The sequence below is a fragment of the Stomoxys calcitrans genome, chromosome 5 (genome assembly GCF_963082655.1).
Source record: "Stomoxys calcitrans chromosome 5, idStoCalc2.1, whole genome shotgun sequence".
NCBI lineage: Eukaryota > Metazoa > Arthropoda > Insecta > Diptera > Muscidae > Stomoxys > Stomoxys calcitrans.
Genome location: NC_081556.1, coordinates 87,668,368 through 87,684,537, shown reverse-complemented (window position 1 = coordinate 87,684,537; position 16,170 = coordinate 87,668,368). Strand labels below are relative to the sequence as shown.

The following is a 16,170-nucleotide window of genomic DNA, read 5'->3' as shown; positions in this document are numbered from 1 at the left end:
ACTAAGGGAGTCCCGGCACGGGATAACTATGAGCACCGCAAAGGCTGAAACTTTGAGCTACACAGAAAAAAAATCGACAAAAATTTTTCAATTAAAAATTTAACTGGAAATAAATAAATTCCTTTCAATTAAATAATTAATTGATTCAATAATTTTTTAATTGAATATGATTTTTCAATTACAGTGGTGATTGAAGTGTTTGCCATTTTCAATTAAAAAATTAATTGATTCAAATAATTTTTTATTTGAACCCGAAAATTTTTTCAATTACCATCGTGCAATTGAAAATTTTGCAATTTTCGATTAAAACATTAATTTATTCAATCATTTTTTTATTCGAATTTAAAAAATTTTCAAATTGCTTAAGTAAATTCAATTAAAGGCTATTTTGTCGCCTACAATATAAAGGGAAGAAGATTTTAAAGGCCCAAACGTCCCACATTTCGACCCATCTATAGCAATACCATGGGAGCCTTCGGGTAAGTCCGGCATGTAGAACCATGCCGGACTTACCCGAAGGAGTCGGCCAAGGACTGCCGCCTCAGTGCACAACACACTAGGGTAACAACAACAAATCTAGAGGGCACCCCTATTCGACACTCGAAATGTTTTGGAGAGCCCCCGCGGAGGATTTTTTTATACGGGCCGCCCAAACTACACACCCCAAGTGTTGTACAAGTTACATATATTGAAATTTAAAAAAAAAATTTTAATTGGATCAAAAATATTGAAAATTGCAAAAATTTCAATCATATATTTTATTGATCCAATTAAAAAATTAATTGAATCCCTGGAGAACGTATTTGTGAACACAAAAGCCGTCCTCGCCTGTCACAGATCTCTTAACGAGATGGCAGAAATGTTCGAAGTTCATCTGTTCTGGGTGCCGAGCCACAGAGATATCCCAGGGAATTGTAAAGCGGACGAGCTTACGGGACTAGGAACTACCTTACACATTACAGGGAAACTAGAACCTGTGGGTATGCCTCTAGCGACAGGTAAGCTAAGTTTTTAGGACCAGACCCGAAGGACAACGAATGATAGATGGTCACAAAGAGGGGGGTGTAAGCATTCCAAAACTTTGCGGCCTAAGCTAGATTTGAAGAGGTCTACCGCTTTGCTGTCTCTGGCTAGAACATACGTCTCAGTCATTGTCTCCCCCATGACAGGTCACTGTCTAATTGGTAAACATGCTGAGAGACTGAAGGTTGCCGTCAACGACTTTTGGCGAAGCTGTGAGGACATCGAAGAAGAAGAGACTATGTTGTTGTTGTAGCAGTGTGTTATACACTGAGGCGGCAGCCCTTGCCGATGAAGGAATCCATCAGGTCAATCGGGTACGTACATCCGGCGGCCATGGGATTGAAGAAGAGACTATAGAAAACCTTCTATGTGTGTGTCCCGCATTAGCAGTCAGAAGGAGTTCTACTTTAGGTTCTTATTTCTTTGAAAACCTGTCTGTTTTAGCGGATGTGAACATTCGCAAGAGAGGAGGCCATCGTAGCGCATAGGTTAGCATGTCCGCCTATGACGCTGAACGCCTGGGTTCGAGATCATCAGAAAAAATTTTAAGCGGTGGTTTTCCCCTCCAAAAGCTGGCAACGTTTGTGACGTACTATGGCATGTAAAACTTCTCTCCAAAGAGGTGTCACACTGCGGCACGCCGTTCGCACTGGCTATAAAAAGGAGGCCCCTATCATTGAGCTTAAACTTGAATCGGACTGCATTCATTGATATGTGAGACGTTTGCCCCCGCTTCCTTAGTGGAATGTTCATGGGCAAAATTTGCAATTTTTTACATTCTTAAGTTATTGGACTTTTTTAAGTGATGTGGAATGTTCAACGGTAGGAACCAGAAGGCATCTTCCTTCTTCTGTTCTTGTGGTATCGCAATGGACGAAAACGTCTAAGTGAGTTTGATGGCTGACTGCCACTTAAACCTAACCTAAACGAGCAATATGGAGGAAGAGATCAAGGGTCCTGATTTGAGCATCCCACAAAGACAGCTATTATCTGGATTCCATACCGTCTCACCAATAAACAGCTGAAATGGAAACAGATACACCTGGTTGCAGCTAGATCAGTTCACGCTGTTTAGCTGCTATCTCACTCGATGTCTTCAAGGCAAAACTTGATGAGATCGAAGATATAATGCGATGATGAAACGGGCATCACATGTTAGCTGGCGATTTCAACTGGGGTATTCCAACGACAAACTCAAGAGGAAGACGAGTTCTAGACATGGCTGTAAGAACTGGCCTACTTGTGCCAACCTTAAGGCGACTCGGGTGCGATGGCACTATACGGGACATCACCCATGCGTCCGAGGAAGTCATCGGGAAGATAACAGCCTGGTGCCTGTTTGTTGTTGTTGCAGCCCCATTGCATGTGGAGGTAGTGTTCTTTGTCAAACTCAAACCGATCGCTGCGGGAACGTAATGGCCATTAATTATTTAAATTCGCCAAAAACTTGCCTTGTCTTTTGGAGCATCGTAGACACTCAGTATTTAAGTAAGAGCCTGTGTCGCCCAGCCTCTCACTGTGGACGCGCCCGGTAGCTCTTAGCTGAGCTTCTCCCGATTACTTATGATCAATCCCAAGGCAGCCGGTTGTACGTACCGGATTGACCCGATGAAGTCCTTCATCGGCAAGGGCTGCCGCCTCAGTGTACAATACACTGCTACAACAACAACAACAACTAATGATCACCACAAAGTTTGGAGCTCAAAGTTCCAGCCTGTGTGGTGTCCATAGTTATCCCGTGCCGGGATTTCTCTTCAAGCACTCATCCCTCTCCATTCTGGACTACTGTACGAGTTTAATATTTTGCCAAGTGACGAAGAACCGGAATAGGAAATGGGTTATCAGTTTTTAATTTAAATATTGTGTACACCAAAACATGCCATTAAAATTCACTATACTCTAATCAAAAAATTATAAGTTGTTGTTTTTGTTGTATGTGAAGTCAAAAAAATAGTTTTATTATTACTTTGTATCACATCAAGGGAGGTATTTATGAGCATTTGATATGATCTATAAGTGGTTAGTTTTTTAACCGCACTACCACTTGACTCTCTTGTCAATATTGAGTCACTATTTCCTTTCTAGTTTTACCATATTTTCTTAGCTAATTTTATTGTTTTGCCATTTCTTTTTAGTGATTCCGTGCAATCGTATTCCTTTGTACTCACCACAGATGATTCCAAATGGCGTTTTGGTTTCTGTCGACATGATCCCAAAACCGAATCGACCATGGTCATTATAACATTCTTGCCCTGGCATGATACTTTCCTAAGACTGTTGGGAGTGCTGGCAGAACTGCGAAGGACTGATCCCAAAGAATTTCATCAGTTTCTAACGGAGGCCTACAGTAGTGGGGTGCCCGATGTAGGCAGTAAATTGATATTAAAATATAGCCAAGAACAAAGTGTAAGTTGAAATGCTGCTCTTCAGCATTAAGGTGGTGAAGTGGTGAATAAAAAAACAAAATGGTTTTCTTTTTATAGGAATTTAAGTTTGAGCGGCCCAAGCCTTTTCAGTTGCCCAGTATTCCGGAAAATGTAAGATTTTGCTTATTACCAATGAAATATTCTTTGTTAATGTGTTGTTCCTCTCTTTCAGCACAATTTAAATCTCTACTATAATTTTGTGGATCCAAAGAATATGATTGCCGTATTTGCAGCCATGTTGGCTGAGAGACGCATCATTTTTACTTCCAGCCGTTTAGATCGCCTGTCTTCTTGCATACAAGCGGCCAATGCCTTTCTCTATCCCATGGTGTGGCAGCACATCTTTATACCGGTGCTGCCAATGAAACTCAAAGATTATTTAAGTGCTCCCATGCCATACTTAATAGGAGTACCACATTTAGTTCTAGAAACGGTAATTATTGGGAGAGATACATATATATGAGACTAGCTGACCCGGGCCCGCTCCGCTGCGTCTTCTTTTACTTTATATGGAACAAAAGTTTCCTTGGAATATTTATTTTCGACAATTAAAGTTCTTATAGTGAAATACCATGCTAACTTGACTAACAGTTTAACAATATCTGAATCCCATATGATCTTTATTGGTCTACGAATTTAAGTTTGGATGTAAGGTGTACTCCATTCTTAAAATACTTAATTTCAGCCCGATATTCCATGATGTCTGATTTAGTGGTGTTTGCGGGGAAGAGGTGGTCCCCCAGATACTTGGCCCTGAGAAAATATCAGCATCGTGCTCTTCTCTCAAATACAATTTATTTAAACCCCATATTGCCATTGGCTTAAAAGAAGTTTACAGGATGAGGCGTCCCCCAAACACATGGCCCCAAAATAGGTTGTCGAATTCGTTTTCTAATCTCAAATACCTTTCATTTGAGCCACATATTGGCATAGTCGAAAAATTCTTACCCTTTGGGGGGTGTTTTGGGGAAGGGGTGATGCCCTAAATATATGGTCCTATGTTTGGATATCAAATTCGTATTCTACTCCCAAATACCTTTACTTGAGCCCCATATTGCGATGGTCAGTAAAAAATTGCTGTTTGTGGGGTATTTTGGGAAAGGGGTGGACCCCCAGAAAATTGGTCCCGAAAATGGGTATCATTTTTTGCTCTACCCTCCAAAACCTTTCATTTAAGCTCCTTAGGGGTGTTTTGGGCATTGGGGTGGTCCCCCAAACACTAAGCACGGAAAATATAACAGCAACGTGCTCTACTTAATTTGTAATTTATTTATTTACCCCATATTGCCATTGGCTTCAAAATTGGATATCAAATTCGTTTTCAAATCTCATTTAAACTCCTTATTGCAAAAGTCAGCAAATATGTCCGGTTTGGGTTATTGGCCCTAAAAACTATGAATATTTAGTTCCACTATCTTTAAGACCCAAATGGTCTTGGTGAGCAAATGCGTCCTATTTGGGGGTTGTTAGGGCGTTGGGACGTCCGCTAATGTTGATATCAGATACGTGGTCTACTCCCACATACCTTTAATTTGAGCCCCATATTTCCATAGTCGGCAAAAATGACCGGCTTGGGGGTCTTTTGGGGGATGGGCGGCAACTCAGTGAGTTGGCCTTGAAAATATATATCGGATTCCTGTTTTATTTTGAAAATCTCTTATTTGAACCTCATATTGCAATAGTCAGAAAATACTTACTATTTGGGTGGTGTTGTGGAGGTGGCGTGGCCCCATAGACACTTTTCCCGAATATTGATATCAAATTCGTGCTTTACTTCCAAAGACCTTTCATTTGAGCCCCATATTGCTATGGTCGTAAATTTGTCTCCTTTGGGGATGTTTTTGGTGAGAGACGGCCCCCCAAACACTTGGTCCCATTTTTGAATATCAGATTCGTATTCTGCATTCAAATACCTTTAAATTTAAGCCCCATATTCCCATGGTCAGTAAATAAGTACTGTTTGGGGGGTGTTTTGGGGAAGGGGTGGACCCCCCGAAACGTGGTCCCACATTTGGATATCAGATTCGTATTCTACTCGCAAATACCTTTCATTTGAGTCCCATATTGCCATGGTCGGTAAATATGTCCGATTTAGGGGTGTTTTGGGGCTTGGGGTGGTCCCCCTAGCACTTGGTCCGACAATTGGATATCAGATACATTTTCTTATCTTAAATACCTTTCATTTGAGTCCCATATTGTCTCCGAGATCTGGCATTTCTGAAAATTAGGGTAAGGGGGAGGGTCCGCCACGGGGTCATTATGCACCATCTGTGAAAATTTGAAGAAAATCGGTTCAGCCGTTTCTGAGTCCCATATTGTCGTGGTTGGTCTAAATATATGTTTTGCAGGTATTAGGGTAGGGCAGCCCCCCTAGGTACCCCATCCGAAATTTGGATACCAAATTTTTATTTTTAGGGCACTATATGAGAGCACACAAAATTACGCTTAAATCGCACCACCCATCTCCGAGATCTGGCGTTTCTGAAAATTAGGGTAAGAGGGAGGGCCCGCTCCCCTTCACATATCAAAAAATGTATCTGTGAAAATTTCAAGAAAATCGGTTCAGCCGTTTCTGAGTCTATAAGGAACACACAAACATACAAAAAAACAAACAAACAAACCTACCAACAAACACAAATTGATTTTTATGTATAAGATATTGTGATAGTCAGACCAGACAACTGAAATCGTACGAAGGCCTTTGCCTGAATTATGAAACACCCATCCAGAAGTATATATGACTTCCTAATTCCTTAAGACTCGATGAAACCCCTGAGAGTGCAGCGAAAGGTGGGGTGTCTTCAGGGATTTTTTTTCTATGAAAAAACAACGGTCATGTCATTAATTAAGAAGGATCTCCATTTCCCATTGTCGACCTGTCTCGTTGCCTCAAACCAAACCGAGGAGGAGGTCCCAGTTTAAGGTCAACATTTGTCATTGCACACCTTACGTACAGTTGTAAAATCCTCAGATCGAATATGCTATTTAGCGCCTTTCTTAGAAAACAAGCATCAGCACTGCGCTGAGCACCTTCTCAATCCTTCACATATCAGATTTCAGCTATACCGGACGAAAAGAAATGCCTTTGCAGAAACAAAGAAAGTTTCATTCATTGCTGGCAAAAATTTAGCATTATAACACCCACAGACAAAGGAATATGGACTTGGAATGTAAAAACGTTCGATAATGTAAAAACTTTAAGTGATCGCAGAGCTTTTTCTCGAAATATCCTAAGGCGTCCAGATAGAAGTTATTTCATCATATCACTTTAAACTCCATCACTCTAAACTAATTGAATGTCGTTTCCTTTCTCTCTAGATGACGCCGGATGAATTGGGCGAAGTTGTAACTTTAAACTGTGATACAAAAATTTTTGACAGCCCCTTTGATGATGTCCATGCCATGCCCGCGGAAATCGTTTCACAACTCAAAAAACAACTCAGTCACTCAAATCAGCATATCGGCGACCGAGTATCGAAAATATTCCTGGGTGTGCTAGTGCAACTAATAGGAGGCTATCGAGATGCTGTGGAATTTCGCGATATGAGTAAAACATTTAATCGCGACAAATTCATCGAATCACGTCCCTCCCATTTGAGACCGTTTCTAACGAAAATGATGGAATTGCAAATATTCCAACAGTTCATCGATGAGCGTTTGGAAATGATGAACACCGGTTTGGGTTTCTCCGATGAGTTCGAACAGGAAACCGTCCGTTATGCGGAGAAACTAAAGAAGCGTGGACGCTTCCATCAGCTGAAGGAGAAGGTAAGAACAACTGGGGCTTTACGGGCGAATACTAATGAAATGGCTTGCTTTATTTATTTCCGTTTCCTTTGGCTATTAATCGATTTTAAATGTGTGGCGCTTTGTTTTTTTTCTTCCTTTCTTTGAAAACAAGAAACGAAACCTAATTCATAACTTCAGAATCATTATTTTTGTTGGCCATATCTTTTTTGGGCTTTTAGTTTAGATTTTATGTTTTTTTTAGTTATGCTTTCAAGTTTGCTACACACACTGCCAAGGATAATTATCACATATACATCATATTCTCATTTGCACACGTCACACATAACGAGAGAGAAAATTCGAAACAATAATCGGAAGCCTAATTTAAATTGGTTGAAAAAAAATCTTTACAAAAAAATTAATTTTATATATTTTTCTTATTTAAAAGGTTCACAATTTGCTTTTTCTCTTTAAACATTCATTTTTTGAACTTTTCAATTTCTAACTACAAATCTTTGTCATTTTTATAAATATTTTATTCGTTTTTCTATATTTTAATACCCACCACCAGAGGATGGAGGGGGTTTTTTAACTTTAGTCCTTCTGTTTGGCAACACATCGAAATACAAATTTCTGAATAGACAAAAAAATGTATGATGTTTTGATGTCTGTCCATCCTCCATATGCAATCATGACCGACTTCGGATCGTAGTCGAAGTCCAGTTTTGGAGTCAGAGTCTCTGGTAAATACTTCGACTACAACTCTAGCTTCAAAATCTCGACTCCGGTCGATTTTGCAGGCATAAAGGTGCCGTCTACTAACCTCGGAGCTTTAGGAAGAAGAAGAGGAAAAGAAGAGGGCGAAGAAGAAGAGAAGAGAAGAGAGAGAAGAAAAGGAAAAAAAGAGGGCGAAGAAGAACAGTAGAGGGAGAAGAGTAGAAAAAGAAGAAGAGTAGAGGGAGAGGAAGAAGAGTAGATAGATGGATAGAGTAGAGGGATAAGAAGATAATAGGGAGAAAAAGAGAAATGGGAGAAGAAGAGAAATGGGAGAACAAGAGAAGAGGGAGAAGAGAGGAAGGAGAGGAAGAAGAAAAGTAGAAGAGAAGAAGAAGCGAGGAAAAAAGAAGAAGAAGCGAGTAAATAGAGAAGAAGATGCAAGAAAAAAGAGAAGAATAAGCGAAGAAAAAGATAAGAAGAAGCGAGGACGAAGAGAAGAAGAAACGAGGAAGAAGAGATGAAGAAGGGAGAAAGAAGAGAAGAAGAAGCGAAGAAAAAGAGGAAGAATGAGCGAAGAAGAAGAGTAAGAAGAAGAAGCGAAGAAGAAGAGGAAGAAGAATCGAAGAAGAAGAAGCTTAGAAGAAAAGAAAGAAGAGAAGAAAAAGAAGAATAGAACAAACAGCAAAGAAGAAGAGGAAGAAGAAAATGAGGAAGAGAATAGGAAGCGAAGAAGATGAAGAAGAAGAGAATAGGAAGCGAAGAAGATGAAGAAGAAGAGAGAGAAGAAGAATAAAATAATAAAGATAGAAGAAGAGAAGAATAAAAACAGAAGAAGAAAAGAAGAAGAGAAGAAAAAGAGAAGAAGGAAAGAAGAAGTGAAGAAAAAAAGAAGAAGAAGAGAAGAAGAAGAAAAGAAAAAGGGAATAACAATAGAAGGAGAAGTGGAGAAGAAGAAGAAGAGGAGACGGAGAAGAGAAGAGAACAGAAGAGAGAGAAGAAAAGGAAAAGAAGAGGGCGAAGAAGAAGAGTAGAGGGAGAAGAGTAGAAAAAGAAGAAGAGTAGAGGGAGAAGAGTAGAGGTAGAAGAAGAGTAGATAGATGGATAGAGTAGAGGGAGAAGAAGAAGTGTAGAGGGAGAAGAAGAAGTGTAGAGGGAGAAGAAGAAGTGTAGAGGGAGAAGAAGATAATAGGGAGAAGAAGAGAAATGGGAGAACAAGAGAAGAGGGAGAAGAAAGGAAGGAGAGGAAGAAGAAAAGTAGAAGAGAAGAAGAAGCGAGGAAAAAAGAAGAAGAAGCGAGGAAGTAGAGAAGAAGATGCAAGAAAAAAGAGAAGAATAAGCGAGGAAAAAGATAAGAAGAAGCGAGGAAGAAGAGAAGAAAAACGAGGAAGAAGAGATGAAGAAGGGAGAAAGACGAGAAGAAGAAGCGAAGAAAAAGCGAAGAAAAAGAGGAAGAATGAGTGAAGAAGAAGAAGCGAAGAAGAAGAGAAAGAAGAATCGAAGAAGAGGAAGAAGCGACGAAGAAGAAGCTTAGATAAAAGAAAGAAGAGAAGAAAAAGAAGAATAGAACAAACAGCAAAGAAGAAGAGGAAGAAGAAAACGAGAAAGAGAATAGGAAGCGAAGAAGATGAAGAAGAAGAGAGAGAAGAAGAATAAAATAATAAAGATAGAAGAAGAGAAGAATAAAAACAGAAGAAGAAAAGAAGAAGAGAAGAAGAAAAGAAAAAGAGAAGATGGAAAGAAGAAGTGAAGAAAAAAAAAAGAAGAAGAAGAGAAGAAGAAGAAAAGAAAAAGGGAAGAACAATAGAAGGAGAAGTGGAGAAGAAGAAGAAGAGGAGACGAAGAAGAAGAGGAGACGAAGAAGAAGAGGAGACGAAGAGGATATGAAGAAGAGGAGACGAAGAAGAAGAGGAGACGAAGAAGAAGAGGAGACGAAGAAGAAGAGGAGAAGAATAAGAGGAGGAGAAGAAGTGGAAAAGTAGAAGAAGAAGAGGAGAAGAAGAAAAGAGAAAGGGAAAGGGTGAGGGGAATAAGAAGAGGAGAAGGAGAGGAGGAGAAGAATAAGAGGAAGTAAGAAGAAGAGTAAGAGGAGGAGGGAGAAGAATAAGAGAAAGAAGAATACAGATAGAGATCCACCATAGAGTGAAAAGAAACGAAACGGGGAAATCAATGACTAAGACAAAAAGCGGACTAACGGGGAGATAAAAATTCGAGATTTATCATCGAACTCTACACATTGATGCCCCTGTTCCTTAATGGAATGTTCATGGGCAAATTTGCAAACTCAAAAGACTTAAAAGTTCCATTGATAACCAATAAAGCAAAAAGTAGGGAATAAGACGCCTCCTGTGGTTGTAGCTTCAGCCCCAATCTTTTAATCGAGCATTCCGCTATTGATGCGTTGATATTCCTGCATCTTAGCACCTTATCCATCAGATTCACCAGGAGAGGAGGACTCCAAGTTCACGTTAATTGAAGCGCCTTTTAGAACTTCCTCTAACTGCTTCGTTTTGAATGTGGTCCCAACGGAAGCTTTTTTTAAATAAAGCCACCTTAGCCACCTATGTACAGATTGGCCTTCTTGAGGTCATACACAATTTCCCCGAAGTTGGAGCTGTGACTTGGATGAGACACATCTTTAACACATGCAAAATGCGATGCAAATCGAACTTTACTTGAATTTAGCTGCCAATTATTTCGATTTCTCTACAAAACATAATATGGTGTTAGTTCATATGTGGATAGTGGGTTAGGTTAGGTTGAAAAGAGGGTGCAGGTCATGTTACTATTGATTTACACCTAAGCCAATAATCGACTTGTTGTGCGCTATAGGTGCTAAAAAGTAACATCGAAAAAGAAATCTTAGTTAAGAATTTCGTGCTACTAAAAAAATCCTTAATTGTTGTCCATACTGCGCCATAAGTAGGTTCAAGACAGGTATTGTGTCCCCACCTAAGAGCCGGTGTCTGTTATCTGCGGAAGCCGGGAAATAACAAAGATAATGTTCCTCCAACGTCTTATTATCTTCCCCACATGACGCGCACATGCTAAAACTAGCCGCATCTATTTTGAATAAGTGAGATTGTAGTCCTATGTGTCCCGTTATGATACCGAAAGCTTTACTGATCTCCTTCTTGGCGCTTGAAATTTTGCACAAATATTTTTTATTAGTGTAGGTCGGTTGGGATTTTAAATAGGCCAAATCGGTCCATATTTTGATATAGCTGCCATGTAAACCGATCTTAGATCTTGACTTCTGAGCCTCTAGAGGGCGCAATTCTTATCCGATTTGACTGAACATGGTGTTTTGGTATCACTTCCAAAAACTGCGCTAAGTATTGTTCAAATCGGTCCATGTTTTGATATAGCTGCCATAAATCGATCTTGGATCTTAACTTTTTGAGCCTCTAGAGGGCGCAATTCTCATCCGATTTGGCTGACGTGGCGTTTTGGTATCACTGCCAACAACTTCGCTAAGTATGGTTCGCATCGGTCAATGTTTTGATATAGCTGTTATATAAACCGATCTTGGATCTTGACTTCTAGAGCCTCTTTAGGGCGCAATTCTCTTCCGATTTCAGTGAAATTTAGCACCTAGTGTTTTGGTGTCACTTCTAACAACTGTGTTAAGTATGATTCAAATCGGTTCATAACCTGGTATAGCTGTCATATAAACCGATCTTGGATCTTTACTTCTTGAGCCTCTAGAGGGCGCAATTCTCATCCGATTTGGCTGAAATTTTATACAACGCCTTCTCTCATGACTTTTAACATACTTGTCTTATATGGTCTGAATCGATCAATAGCTTGATACAGTTCCCATATAAACCTATCTCCCGATTTTGCTTCTTGAGCCCCTACAGAGCGCAATTTTTATCCGAATGAACTGAAATATTACACAATGAATTCTACAATGTTCTGCATTCATTTATGGTCTGAATCGGACTATAACTTGATATAGCTCCAATAGCATAACAGTTCTTATTCAATATTCTTTGTTTGTCTAAAAAAAAATACCGCGTATAGAACTCGACAAATGCAATCCATGGTGGAGGGTATATAAGATTCGGCCCTGCTGAAGTTTGTACGCTCTCACTCAAGTTAGCACCTTAACTTAAAAATTTTGAACATTTAAAGACGCTCCTATTTGTAAGACTATTTTGCGTTTTTGACTATGGTTCACTGTTGTTTTGTCCCAAGTTCAATTTCCTAACTTTTAACCATATTTTGACCTTTATTTTAGATTTCTGTCTTCAATAACAGGAAGCAAAGTTAAGGATTTATTAACATACAATTTGAAATAAGAAATCCTTAATATGAAGGAAAATATCTTTCAACAAAGGAAATATTTCCCTAAAAATTAGGAAATTTTACCATCTTTAAATTTAGTTTGCTAATCTTTGGCTCGAATCTTTAAAATTAGACTATTTTGCGTCTTTGACTATGGTTCACTGTTGTCTTGTCCCAAGATCAATTTCCTAACTTTCAATCATATTTTGAACTTTATTTTAGATTGCTGTCTTCAATAACAGGAAGCAAAGTTAAGGATTTATTAACATACAATTTGAAATAAGAAATCCTTAATATGAAGGAAAATATCTTTCGCCAAAGGGAATATTTCCTTAAAAATTCGGAAAATTTACCATCTTTAAATTTAGTTTGCTAATCTTTGCCTCGAATCTTTAAAATTAGGAAAAACATTTTTCAGCGCAGGATTAGAAAAAAATCCCTGGTGTTGGGTATACAAAGTTCGGCTTGGCCTGGAACTTTAAGCGTTTCTTCCTGTTTTATTTGTTTGTTTTATGTTTTTTTTTTGTTCTAACTTACTTTTTATTTGTTTATTTCTTCTTAATAATTTTTGATTTTTGTCAATTTCTTGCAGTATTATGTGGGAAAACATGGTTTAATTAGCGTTTTCACTAAGAGAACCTACACTATTAATCCAACTTAATGTAGATTCCAAGCAAATGTATCGAAATGTATTCGATTTATCAAAACCTACTTAAAACTATTGACTTAAACTCTCCCAATTCAACACCAGTACTCTGTGATCAACAAAAGACCAAACAAAAACCTACTCCTACATATGTTGTTTATCTCTATCTACATACATATCTACCTACCTATGTACCTACGTAGCGCTAAACTACCACAAAAACAAAGAAACAAATTGAAAACATGTTCGTACATTTCAATAATTTTTATGTTGTTCTCTAATGACTTCCTAGTTCCTATATCTACTACCCATACTACTTACTAACCGCTTAACTCTATTTGGGGATAATTAGTTCATACCAGTAGTCCATATCAGTATCCACCTAAAGAAAAGCACTATCTCGCAATAATTTAGGTATTCATTTCTAGTGTAACTAAAATGTTTCAAGAAGCTATTTCTTCATATGTAACTTAAAAATTATTTTTATTTGTTGAATTTAAAATTGTTACGATTTCTAATTTTAATCGTCACAGATTATCTACTCGGCGGCATTTCAGACGGTAAGGAAATAATACCAACATATACAAAGACTATTAGACTAAAATATTGTTAGGCATCCAATTGTATTTTGGATAATTGCTGTAGCTTAGAAATAGTTATTTGTAAATTGGTCTTTAGGGTGATTTGCTATGCTTCAGCCACAAATACTATAAACAATCAAAAACTGTTTCAAGTCTATTATTACGTAGAATCTGGTTACGCTTCCCTAGAAGATGCATCATGGTATAGAAAATCGTAAACTTGTATGAGAAATAAAAATAAATATAGCCACATTCAGCAGTCGGACAATGTATGGACAATGTCAAGTAAAGAAACGCAGCTCACGCCGGAAGAGTTTGTCACTGATAATTTGGATAATCAATATTTTCGACTCCAATATGTACCACTGACCGAACTACAAGGGGTGTCCGATAGACTGGCTCCTTATTGATATTGTGTAAACCATGCATCAATGTTGTCATAATCATACACAGATGCTGCACAGTGGGATAATATTGAACAAAAAAATTAGTAAAATATCTGTAACTTGAGAACGGGTTGAGAAAATTCTTTGAAACTTTGAATGGTTAGAGCAGAGGTTTACGAATTTGCGCGCCAAATTTCAAGGCTTTAGGTTGTTGTTGTAGTAGCAGTGTGTGGTACACTGAGGCGGCAGCCCTTGCCGATGAAGGAATTCATAGGGTCAATCCGGTACATACAACCGGCTGCCATGGAATTGAGGCTTTAGGGTCATTTCGGTGGTCCTATTTCCACAATTTTTACTTGCTGTATAGTGCTGAAAAATCTACAAAAAATTCTGCCTAGGGTTCACAATATCTCTCCAGGTTTCGGGGATATTCGACTTTCAATTTGTATTTTTTTTGGAAGTTTAACCAAGACAGGCTTTATATTGCATTTATGAAGGCGTTTTGTAGCATATTGTTGTTCTATTGAACATCAATATCTGGGAACCTTGCCACTAAGGTGGCGTGCGTCCAAAGGGGGTCTGAGTCCAGTGGCTCTGGCTAAGCAGTTAAACAGATGACGTGTAACGTGTGTTTTGTGGTTCCAGGCCACAATCGCGATACACATCCTGCACATTCTTTAATTCCACAAATAACTGGCGTCCACTCACAGAATTCCGAGACGGCTGCATCTGCCTGATAGTAATTGAGCCAGAACTATTCTGGTTTGCCGGGGGAGGTCGATTTCTTCAGGTGCAATGGGAGGCGGTCTTTCTCCAAGGACCACATTCAACTGGTAGCTATTTACTGCATTTGCTACAGTGTCTGCATGAATGTTGTCTATATCCGCTTAATATGCCGCTTGATCTTGAGGTTATCACTTGTAGCGCTGAACTTCTGGCTCTAGGTCATGAAGATCCACCTTAGGGTGGTGGATACCTATCTACAAGATGGCGCTAACAGCGCAGAAGGTATTACTTGGACAGCCTGTAGTACTCCTAAGAGAACTGAGGAGACAGGATCCATGTGAGAACTGAGCAGGTTCGTCGCAGTTCGAAAAGTGGCATTCTAACAGATTTGAATATTATTCCTCTGCGTCTCACGTAGCTGACCAGACAACACTGGCTCTGCCTAACTAATCATAGGCTGGCCAATTGCTTTGTACGTGGTCAACAAGGCGTCTTTGTCAGCACCCCAAGTGCTGCCGGGAAGGCAATGAGGGCATCCCCATTCACTGTCTCCTCGCCATATATACCTGTGAGAGAAATGGGGACCAAAATGTCACTTCTATTTCAAAAGCAGCAAATCCGAGTCTTCAGACTTTTCATTTTCATTTTGGGTGTTTAGGGTAAGGGTTGTGAGCCGACTCTCCAAATTTTTTTTATATCCGATTCGTACTCTTCTTCCAAATATCTTTCATTGGATACCCATATAGCAACCAATCGGTAAATGCGCCCCTTGGACCGTTTTCTTAGTTTTCTAATCTCAAATATCTTTCTTTTGAGTTTCATATTTTCATGATTGGTCTATGTATCTCTTTGAGGCTTTATATATCCATATAATCCATATATCCATATATGCAATTTTTGGGGGTTTTGGGAGTGCAGCGGCTCTCCATACCTGAAGCACATTTTTAATATCAGGTTCGTACTGTATTCCCTAATACAGGTGTGCACGTGAGTTGTTGTGTCAAGTGTGAGTCACGTGATTCTTTAGTGAGATTCAAATTCAATCACGTGACCGCGTGATTGAAATAAACACAAGAAAATAATGTATCACGAGACTTTCACGACTCACGAGATACTCACGAGACTCTCACGACTCACGAGACACTCACGACGCACGAGTGAGTGAAATCTTGCTCACTACACTAATCACGACTCACGAGATTCAAATTTAATCACGTGATCGTGCCTGACCTTGACTGAATTAAAATTCTTCTTGCGACACTAATCATGACTCACGAGAAAATCAGGACGAACGAGACTCTCACGACTCACGAAGCACTTACAGTTGAATGAAATCATGCTCACGACACTAATCACAACTCTCGAGAAAACCACAACTCACAAGACAATCACAATCACAGACAAAATCACGTGATTAAATTTGAATCTCACTTATGAATCACATGACTCACATGTGACACAACAACTCACGTGCACACCTCTATAAGGGTGTACAGTACGAATGTTTCGTGAGTCGTGCGTGAGTAAAATGTTCGTCTCGTGAGCGTGCGTGAACGTGAGTCGACAAAAAAAGTCGTGCGTGAGTAAAAATTTTTTCTCGTGAGCCTGAGAGGATAATCGCTCACGCGCACATCTCTTCTCCCTAATAT

The 16,170-nt window shown here is 39.2% G+C and overlaps 1 protein-coding gene across 12 annotated transcripts in view; it reads left to right on the top strand.

Moving 5' to 3' along the window:
* LOC106085439 (DENN domain-containing protein 1A) overlaps nucleotides 1–16,170 on the top strand; it is a 115,098-nt gene that overhangs the window by 65,340 nt on the left and 33,588 nt on the right. For 7 of the 12 annotated variants that reach the window (XM_013249678.2, XM_013249676.2, XM_013249674.2 and 4 more), the window contains exons 3-7: nucleotides 3,159–3,429; nucleotides 3,507–3,560; nucleotides 3,622–3,882; nucleotides 6,768–7,217; nucleotides 13,362–13,388. In XM_013249678.2, coding sequence (XP_013105132.2) covers nucleotides 3,159–3,429; nucleotides 3,507–3,560; nucleotides 3,622–3,882; nucleotides 6,768–7,217; nucleotides 13,362–13,388 — 1,063 coding nt within the window. Of the gene's footprint in view, nucleotides 1–3,158; nucleotides 3,430–3,506; nucleotides 3,561–3,621; nucleotides 3,883–6,767; nucleotides 7,218–12,774; nucleotides 13,073–13,361; nucleotides 13,389–16,170 lie in introns of all 12 variants that reach the window. The other 5 variants (XM_013249679.2, XM_013249677.2, XM_013249684.2 and 2 more) reach the window with 2 other exon arrangements.